Consider the following 10,822-nt stretch of genomic DNA (forward strand, 5'->3'; position numbering starts at 1 on the left):
AAAAAAAAAAAAAAAAAAAATCACAAGCCAATATTGTGTTTGTCCTGACAACCTTTAGAACCTGATCAGACCCCTGCCCTCTTTTACCTCTTTAGATGGCTTGCGGAGAACATCGCCAACTCCTCCACCGCTTCTCAACCCGTGACTCAGTACAGTCACTATACACATTAGAAGGGTCTCGCAGGTGTGCTCCTTCTCCTCCTCTTCCTCCCCTTCCTGGGATGGCTCTTCTAAAAGAATAGTTCAATCATCATTTACAGCACCAGTATTGTATCTTCTGGAAGAAGAAATCTCTACCAAATAAATACTTACCGTGGGTGCAGTTACCTCCAGACTCCAACCGGCAAACTTCGGGATACAAAAGCTCCCTGGCCATCGTGCTTCCCGTCTCTGCAACGAAGAAGCAAAAAAAGTGACCTAGATGCCCCCGCGACATTTTGGGCTAAACTACACGGGACGGCTTAAAGCAAAACTGTTGAGATAATATGTGGCCTGGCATTTCTGAAAAGGCTAGTTGCCCATCATGGTAATTGTCTGGGCTTTAGGAGACCCTGGAATGGAGCAAGTACACAGATTAGGTGTTCTGCACTGGCTGTCCATGCATTCTGGGTCAATGACTGCTGATGACAAGCATTTTCGGGTCAGCAATAGCAAACATTGTATTTATTTCCTGATACTGCATGTTATCACCGCTTTGTGTCAATCTCCACATTTTTAACCAGTTTGCTTCAAGTTATTGGCAAGTACACCGCTGCAAACCGATTAAATTGCACAAATGGCAGAATAATTAAAAGGAGAACTATGGGGACAGGGCTTTTCCCCATAGTTCTCCTTAGGGTAACGGGAGGACACAAACTAGCGTTCTCCCGTCACCCAAAGCTCAGTATACCGCGAGCTGCAGCTCGCTGTATACCGACGCCGCAGCCGGAACGGATCCAGACAATGCTGTCTGGATCCACCCAGCTGCCTGAGTGACAGCTGGCTCTGCCCATCTCCCCCGTCCGCTCTGCCAGTCAGCGCTGGAGGATCGGAGCGGGGAGGAATCCCTGCAGGGAGCCGTGAGTGATAGTCACGGCTCTCTGCAGGGACAGGATCGAGAAGTGAGCGGGCGACGGTATGCGTTCGCTCACTTCCCGATTTATTGAGCCGACCTGTGACAGTTTCATTGTCACAGGTCGGCTAGAACTATGAGTGATTTTCACTCACCTCATAGTTCTCCTTTAAATGGCACCCAAACTACACTGGTCTACAAATTTTGGGAAATGATCGACCTCCGAGATAAAATGTGTTCATTCTTGCATATTGTGATGAGATGAATTAGAAAACAGGTGATGAAGGTTCTGGTTGGTTGGCTAAAGTTTTCAAGATATTTCACAATACAGATTTATACACAGGCGAGTACATTTGCCTACAAGGGAGGGAGGTGTCTGATGATCATGATGCCTCGTAACTTCTCGACAATGGTGCCGCATGGAAGTGTATACATTTAACTTTACTTTAAAACTAAAGATTATGACCTGTCATTTACTGTTCTTTTATTGCAAAGTACATTTGTCTTGGTCAGAGCTACGCATCATACAGTCACACCTGGTGGCTTGTGAAAGTGTCATTGCCTAACATTTCCAAGGAACAGTTACGTGATATTTTCCCTCAGAAGCCAAGATGCCCCGAAAACTATGTAAACGGAGATAACTTCGGCTACATTTACATCTCATAAATGCAGTATGAATGGCAGTGGTCAAAAAGGCATAATAGGGGGATCAGGACAAGAGTTGGGCCCCTCATTATTGTTGCATCACATGTGCAACTTATCTGCGTCATTGGCTAAACATGAAGAAAAAGTCCATGCCTTTCGCAGTCCCAATGGTGTGGAGGGAACCCACAAATCATAGTAGCGACTGCTATTTTTGCATGGTTCCCCCAATGCAAAAGGGATCTCAGGAAAGCAAAAAGTGGACTGTGGAATATTCATCATTCCATCGACACTGCATCCTGTACCCCAAAGAAAGGACTTGCCTATTCCAGATACACCAGAATCCTACTCTCTAGACACAGATGATAAAGACGATGAGCAGGAGTCTGGGGCTGTCGATGTTAGCGGACCCAAACTTTACCACACTATAAATTGATAATGATTGGTGCGGCACCATTCTCATTGCTATATCCAGGGCCAGATTTCCCACAAGGCCAACCAAGGTACCAACCAAGGCAGCAGGGAGTAGAGGGGCAGCAGGGGTGTGGAATTCCTATCTCCCGATGCATGGGACATGCAGTTCCGATCTCCGGGCGGAGAGTTGTTTTCTACATTTAGACCAGCTTTGGGCAAGCAGAGTTAAATGTGCAGCGGGGAAGCCGCCGCTTGTTTTGTTGCCGAGATCATTTGTATGCAGCCTGCAGGTCTGCCATTCTCCATGGGTGGGGGGTTGGCGGGTAGGGGGCGCATTGGGGAACCCCGGCCTTGGGGCAGCAGAGATAGCGAATCCGGCCCTGACTATATCACATTTTGCAGAAAAGTTATGAATTTTGACCTGAAGCTGTATCTTGGAAACTGGAGCCAATACTCAGGACAAAATTTTTCCTTTATTAGTGACACAATTCTAGTAAAATTTAGCTACTTTAATTTCCCAGGCTTTCTCCCTGTAGACCAGTGGCATTAGTGCTCAAATCACACAAGACCACCCCAAATCCAACAGTGGCCAACTCTGAGCTCCATAAACTATTAATTTGGTCAACAATGTCCCATACTTCAGATGTGTATTAGCGGCTTGGCTAGAGTGACACCTCTATAAACATACAGCAGCTCACCCGGAAAGTTGGTCTCATTTGGCAGCCGGTCCACTTCCAGTATAAAGTCATCTTTGAAAAAGAGATACCCGACAATGGAAAACAGGTAGACCAAGATCAGTGCCAGAACAGCCGTAAGAATGATGGAGCGCCCATTCCGCGTCACACTCTTTATTACGTTCAGTAAAGTCTCCTCCCGATATACCAGATCAAAGAGCTAAGGAAGGAAAATAGTCATTAGGGTGGTAAATAGCACCAAGACTTGTGCTGCGCATATACATATTTGTACTAAGCCAACAAGACCTGTGGAGGACCAGGAAGACTCACCAGCAGGCTGTAGAAGAACTCATGCACAAAGACACCCATAGCACAGATAACAAGATACAAGAGATGATAAAGAAACTCCACGTCCAGGATCATCGCTCCGTAACCTCTTGTGAACGTGCCACGGTTCCCCACAAAGCTGGTTAGGAAGATTATCTTATTGCACACCTGTAGGTAGAACCAAACTATGAGGAACACCAGAATTAAACAAAGCAGATTAGTTATGTGAAGACTATCATGTATAAGATTAGACACAACATCCCTCTGTACACACCTTTAGATTCTAGAGATATCTGTGGAAAGATTAAACCTACTGCTGACTATGCTGCTTTGGACACCCCCAGAGTGTAGGAATGACTATCTAGAGAGCTTTAGTCTTGGCTGTATACATGCTGATGTGAGGAGAATTGGCTAAATAGGCCTAAGTAGGCCTAAGTAGGCAAAATCAGGCTCATCTGCCAAGGTTTGTAACAAACAGACAACAAGACACAGAGGACTCACATTAAAAGCACCCAGTAGAAACAACGTAGGCTGAAGCCCTATGGAGAAGATGAGTCGTAAGATGGTAGATGCTATCAGTGCTCTGATCCCGTGAGGCTTGGGAAGTACAATGACTATGGCTAAAGAAACCAACATGGCTGTCCAGAGTAGGCCAGAGAGGCGTGAGTCCAGGGTGCCTACAAAACAAACAAAAGCATGTGGTCTGAAAACCCTTATTATGGGTTCAGTCAGGTTGATGGACGTCAAGTTACTGTACAATACGGACCTCCGTGAACACCAACAAAAGGGTAGAAGAAAGCAACTAAGAGGTTCATAAGGACCGCGAGGTTGAAGGAGATGCTGCTCCAGAAGGTCATGTTCCGAGAGCACCAGTAGAGGACATGCTGCGCTGCAAGACACAAAACAAAAAGGGAGCGCAATTATTCAAAATGAGGATCTCTTGTAGGTGAAGGTCTTGAACGAGTCCCTGGAGTAACACCAACCACAGTTGTAAAAGTTTCAGTTGTAGGTCCTGATACTCAACTTTTGGTTCTTACATTTTCAGACTAAATTCTAGATATGAGGCGTACTTATTATTATACAGGATTTATATCATGCCAACAGTTTGCGCAGCACTTTACAATTACAATACAAGACATGATGGTAAGGAGGGCCCTGCCCATGAGGGCTTACAGTCTAAAAGGGAGGGGCAAGTGATACATGAGGAGGGAGCTGTGTGGGGATGAATTGTTTGAGAACGTGATGGTCGAGTGGTTAGTTTGAGGTGGGATAGGCTTCCCTAAAGGCAGAGTGGGAGATAGACGGGAGATACTTACTAAAGGATTCAAGATTATGATTGTGTGAAGATTCACTTCAAATTTCCAACCAAACCATAGGCAGAGGAAATAAACAGGGATTTTCCTTCACATTAGTGTATAAATGAAGTGAATCTTGACACAATTATGTGAACATTCTCAAATTCATTAGTAAATCAGCCTCCATTTCTCCATCAATCTCCAGGTTCTGTATGAATTTAGGTTGAGGGTGAGGTTGTCCATCTGTTTGACTGATCTACACAGTGTGTAAAAGTGAGCTAATCCAAAATGTTTTTTGCTTTGCCTAAATTTTCCTTCAACGTTAAGACACAGTGTTCCTAGGCTCCTAAATATCCTAGGGCATCTAAGTCTGAACTTTCCCATAGCTGGTAGTAAACCACAACAATAAAAAGTGAGGTTGTTTCTTGTTCCAACCTCATCTCTTTTCTACCTCATACTGTAGTCTTCCTCCATTGGTCGGTTCCTAGTTCTTGTGGAACTTTCCTGCCATTTCGCTAGATTTGCTGACAGTGTACTTGAGCCAAAGAAGCAGGACACTCATAAGGACACTCAAAAAGGTACCTAGGGATGCCATTGCTGCTTGCTGACAACATAACAGACTTTAAACCACTAATTAAGCCCTAAAAAAAGCTTCAATATCATGTATGCAATGCTGTGGCATATAGTGCAAGTCAAGTGAATTATCAATGCGCCCCCCCCTCCCAAAAGAATTTAAATGTAAATAATCTGCCAGTTCCAAAAGGATAATGTGAACACGATGGATGTACAAGACACAAATGATCTCAGAACTACATTTCATGAAAAACTGAAGAATGTTTTGTCTATAGCAGGGGTAGCCAAACTCCGGCCCTCCAGCTGTGGTGAAACTACAAATCCCATGATGCATCTCTCTCCGGGAGTCATGTATGTGGCTGTGAGAACCTTGCAATGCCTCATGGGATTTGTAGTTCCACCATAGCTGGAGGGCCGGAGTTTGGCTACCCCTGGTCTATAGGATCATAATTGGGATGGTCAACAGAAACTGCAAAGGAGACCCGGAGGAACTCCATAAAAGACCAGGCCATGTGCCCTGGGTGTTTTCAGCAATGCCCCTGTGGCATTTCCAACAAGCCTATCCCAGCCCAGTACACGATACTTAAAGCCTACAAACCATAATGACATTGAGTGTCTTAAAATTTCACATTCTAACGTATTGAAGAATCAGAACACATTTCGGACCACCAGCAAGTGATCCAGCAAGCCTTCTCATCAGTTACGCTCCAATACCTTGGACCTCCGTCTTCTCACCTCTCAGTTTCTTCTGCCAGTTCATCTCATTAAAGAGGTCCTCTGAGCGTTGGAAAAAGTCGTGAATCTTACTTCCCTGTTCATCGCGCTCAGTTGTGTAATAAACTCGCAGTTTGGACTCCTTGGTCAGGAATTCACATATACTCGGCACAGGGAACACAATCTGCTCCATGGTGCGGTCCAGACGGACAATCTGAAAACACGGCAGCGCAAGAGACCATCAAAAACCACTTCCAGAACCCGCCAACCCATTCCGCCATCTGTACCCTGCCCTCACCTCTATCTGGGCCGTGTGCTTGGCGTAGAACTCCAGAGCTTCATCTCCATCCCCCGTCTGCACTCCCGGTTTCAGCATGTGCTGGAGCTCCTTGTTGTGTCGCGCAAGCTAGGAGGAAAAAACCCAACAATTGATATCGTTCCACTCAAGGAAGGTTGAAGAGTATGCCAAGACGACAACTTTGTGGTCTATACATTGTCCAGCACATGAAATTGTATAGCTGTAGGATATCGTATAGTAATTTATTTGGGAGGCTTTTAGAACTAGAACCCTAAACTTCAGAAGGGCCAACTTTGAGAAGCTGCGCAACCTAGTGGGGGAAATAAAATGGGAAAACTTATTTCAAAACCTAAACACAGACCAGATGTGGGATTGTTTTAAAAACACAGTACATACTAGCTTAGGCTGAGGTCACCCAGCGGCAGGGTCACTATGGAGGACATAGAAGGGGAGGAGAAATACTTACCTGCTTGCATGTGTCGCTCTCTCGCCAATAGAAAGCGACATATTGCCGATTGTGCTGCCGAGGGATCGCCACATACAAGCAGATGAGAGTTCTCCCTGTCATTTTGCACTAGCAGCGCTGGGGGTCCCCCAGTTCAAATCCCAGTCTGAACTTTATCTGCATGGAGTTGGCCCATACCAATATGGAGGAACAGTCTGCAGGAGCCAGAGTATTCCACCTGCGATCTACTGCGGTTGCAATGCTTTACTGGCTCCTACGCAAAAAAACTAATACCTGCATATCTTTTCTTTTATAAAGAGGTCTGCAGTTATTATTTTCCTGCCAAAAGGTGGAATTTCCCTTTAAAATAAATACCTGCTGCTTTTTAAGGCAGCTCTCTGCCAGTGGTGCCAGCCTGTCAGTTATTTTGGTGTCACCCTCTCTGAAATGTCAGGCTCTCCAAGAGGAGGGATAAAAGAAAAAAAGATCTTGTTGCACTCCTAACCGGATATCCCAAACAATGGGAGAGGGTGCTCGTAATGACTGCGGATGGCACCACAGTATGCATAGATTGGTTATGAAGAACGTCACCAGCACACCGAAAAATCCTTTAAAAAGGAGAACTATGGGGTCAGTGTTTTTCCCCATAGTTCTCCTTAGGGTAACGGGAGGACACAAACTAGCGTCCTCCCGTTACCCTAAGCTCAGTATGTAGGGAGCTACAGCTCGCGGTATACTGAGACGCCGCAGCCGGAGCGGATCCCGACATCGATGTCGAGTTCCGCCCAGCTGCGTAAGTGACAGCTGGCTCTGCCTATCTAGAGACAGAGCCAGCTGTACCCGCCCCCTCCCACGTCCGTTCCGCCAGTCAGCGCTGGTGGATCGGAGCGGGGAGGGGGGAATCCAGCCCCTCACACTGTCACGGCAGAGAGCCGTGACAGGATCGAGAGGCAAGCGAACGCCGGTATGTGTTCGCTCACCTCCCGATCTACTGAGCCGACCTGCGACAGTCTCATTGTCACAGGTCGGCTAGAACTATGAGGTGAGTGAAAAGCACCCCCCCCTCATAGTTCTCCTTTTAAGGATCACCAAATGCTCATTTTATTGAACACTTTGTTAGAATGGACATTCAAAGAGGAGGAGACCCAGTCAGCCTATCTTATCCCGCAGGATGAAAGTCCTCTCCTTTTTTTTGCCGGCGTCCATCATCAAGTTGGCTGCCTGCAGTGAAGTGCGCGTGCATAATGGCATCACGTGTATAAGTAATGACATGCACACCGGGTGTCACCCGGCCTGGTGACAGCCCCTGTTCTCTGCAATGCGCATCTCCACAGCATTGTGGTATGAACTGGGCACATAGAAAGCCATATAAAGCCCTTGCAGTGACCTGCGTTAATCTGGTGTGGAAAAAACGCAGGACGTGGCACAAGGTGCAAACCTGCCCTTTGTACTTTGAGTTACTGATTCTGAACAGGCACCAAAATTTAGGACAACTGCATACTTGGGTTTGTGACTCGAAGTACCAAAGCCAAAGGCGGCCCCGGGTACAGAAACAGCAAATGCAAAGCAACAGCAACCTTCCCGTTCCCACAGCTCGTTCGGCAGATGTTACCCTAAGGAGAACTATGGGGAAAAGCCCTAACCCCATAGTTCTCCTTTAAAGGAAACAGGAGGACACAAACTAGCGTCCTCCCGTCACCCTAAGCTCAGTATACCGCAAGCTACTGCTCGCGGTATACTGAGACGCCGCAGCTGAAGCGGATCCCGACAATTATGTCTGGATCCCCCCAGCTGCGTGAGTGACAGCTGGCTCTGCCTATCTAGAGGTGGAGCCAGGCGGAGCCAGCTGTACCCTCCCCCATCCGTTCTGCCAGTCAGCGCTGGTGGATCGGAGCGGGGAGGGGGGAGCCTATCAAGAGGCAGAACCAGCTGTACCCGCCCAATTTTTTTTTTTTAAATAGACTTGAAAATAAAACCCTTCTGAATTACTTTTTAGTTCTCATTCAGCGTAGCGCAGTTCCTGTTATCCGAGCAGCCTGGCGCCGTGCCCAGTGTGGAAACCAAACACTGCACTGCTGTCTATTGAGGTGTGCGCCGGGGCACATGTGCCGAGCTCTGGCACACCCAACCGCAGAGATACTAGGACAGCGTGTCCATGCGCGAGGACACCTTACACTGCTCCGGCGTTACATAACACGCCGGCACCTCGTGTCCTTATGTAAGGAACCCACCTGATGTGCCAGGATGTAAATATTGTGCCCCACGTTGCGAGGGGAGGCAGCGTGATCCTCGCAACTCTCCCCCTCTTCGAATTCCACCTCGCCTTGGAGATAAGCCTTCTTTATCACCTCCACCTGGATGAGAGGAGAGCAGGCAAGCAAAAGGGATTATAAAAAACAGCACACGGTTCTCTATTGAGCAAAAAACATTGATCTGTCCTATTATCCTGTGACCTGGCAGAGGAGAGAAAAGCTCCCCGTAGACACACAACGGGGCGCGGGGAAAGATTTCCTCAGCTGCACATTTTGTACATTTAATACACACGTATGCAAAATGATGCAAGAGATCAGATCCTGCCAGGGACAGAAGGAGTGTGTACATTGTATACATTCAAGTGCATTTACACCAAACTGATTTTTGTATGGTTGTGGATAGAATAGGGGATGGGAAAACCCGTGTCAGGTTATTTTTTTTGCTGCCTGTGCCCTGTTAAAGAGTTTTGCCTTCACTTCCTGTCCCGGTGACACACCAGGAAGAGTGGGGAAAATCCCTCTAAACAGGTCCCCTCGTGGGAAGAGTTAACATTTTGGATTTCCCATCACTTTGTATTGGTGTATTTGTACAGTATTCAGATCTATAGAACTCTGCAGCTGTCTAGGAAAAAACTCTGCTGGAGGTAGGAATCTTTTTAAAAGGGAATGAGACCCGGCTCAAAAAAAGGGAGGAGGAGGAGGAGACCCGGCTCAAAAAAAGGGAGGAGGAGGAGGAGACCCGGCTCAAAAAAAGGGAGGAGGAGGAGACCCGGCTCAAAAAAAGGGAGGAGGAGGAGACCCGGCTCAAAAAAAGGGAGGAGGAGGAGACCCGGCTCAAAAAAAGGGAGGAGGAGGAGACCCGGCTCAAAAAAAGGGAGGAGGAGGAGACCCGGCTCAAAAAAAGGGAGGAGGAGGAGACCCGGCTCAAAAAAAGGGAGGAGGAGGAGACCCGGCTCAAAAAAAGGGAGGAGGAGGAGACCCGGCTCAAAAAAAGGGAGGAGGAGACCCGGCTCAAAAAAAGGGAGGAGGAGACCCGGCTCAAAAAAAGGGAGGAGGAGACCCGGCTCAAAAAAAGGGAGGAGGAGACCCGGCTCAAAAAAAGGGAGGAGGAGACCCGGCTCAAAAAAAGGGAGGAGGAGACCCGGCTCAAAAAAAGGGAGGAGTAGACCCGGCTCAAAAAAAGGGAGGAGGAGCCCCGGCTCAAAAAAAGGGAGGAGGAGACCCGGCTCAAAAAAAGGGAGGAGGAGACCCGGCTCAAAAAAAGGAGGAGACCTGGCTCAAAAAAGGAGGAGGAGACCTATCTCAAAAAAGGAGGAGGAGGAGACCTGGCTCAAAAAAGGAGGAGGAGGAGACCTGGCTCAAAAAAGGAGGAGGAGGAGACCTGGCTCAAAAAAAGAGGAGGAGACCTGGCTCAAAAAAAGAGGAGGAGACCCCTATTAAAAGGGGAGGAATATTCCCTGTTGGCCTCATACACCAACTGATGGGGTGAAATTAACCTAATCTGCCCTCCCCCAACCCACCTCCACCTTGGATGCCTTAGTGGTGGTTACTCAAATTGCATGATACAGGGACCAGATGTGGTCGTGTCTGAGCAGAAATGCAGATGTCACACTAGTGATCCTGGGGAAAAGTGCATCAATATCCCCGGAGCCCTGAGGGGTTATTACATGCCTTTATTTTATACTGTCCTCTAATACTATGGCCGAGGTGTAAATAGAGAATCTGAAATGTTGGGTTGGCAGCTTCTGCACACTGAGGGGTTTCCACGATGACAACCGCAGTACATTGGGTGGTTTATAGTTATCTGCATCCATTACAAATGCCATTAAGACTGAAACAGATAAGACGTGTCCTCCTTGTCGATTGGTGGAGGACTTGTTCGGGATTTCTTGTGGGTGGATCCCACTTCCATCGCCAAGAGAAATTAATCAAGCTCTCCAATTAAATGACTTCCCTACAATCCATCAAAAAAACTATTTCCTGGGAAGAGACGTTGGCAAGGAAAGCGGAACTCACAGGCGACGTTAACAAACATCCGTGAGAAAAGGACACGGGAGCACTATCGAGAACAGAAATATTTGTACTTGGGGTGAGGATGCTAAAAATATCGCCAACACAGGAAGTGATCCGCAGGGTA

General features: G+C 47.3%; 1 protein-coding gene across 1 annotated transcript in view; it reads right to left on the minus strand.

Annotated features, from left to right (window-relative positions):
- Positions 1-10,822, minus strand: part of ITPR1 (inositol 1,4,5-trisphosphate receptor type 1) — a 104,632-nt gene that overhangs the window by 11,318 nt on the left and 82,492 nt on the right. Inside the window, 9 exon segments of the mRNA XM_018562545.1 lie at positions 88-230; positions 313-390; positions 2,806-3,001; positions 3,112-3,276; positions 3,610-3,785; positions 3,875-3,997; positions 5,712-5,904; positions 5,989-6,096; positions 8,665-8,787. Of these exon segments, the coding sequence (XP_018418047.1) occupies positions 88-230; positions 313-390; positions 2,806-3,001; positions 3,112-3,276; positions 3,610-3,785; positions 3,875-3,997; positions 5,712-5,904; positions 5,989-6,096; positions 8,665-8,787 (1,305 nt within the window).

This window comes from Nanorana parkeri, unplaced genomic scaffold, assembly GCF_000935625.1.
Source record: "Nanorana parkeri isolate BGI_ZX_2015 unplaced genomic scaffold, ASM93562v1 scaffold583, whole genome shotgun sequence".
Lineage (NCBI taxonomy): Eukaryota > Metazoa > Chordata > Amphibia > Anura > Dicroglossidae > Nanorana > Nanorana parkeri.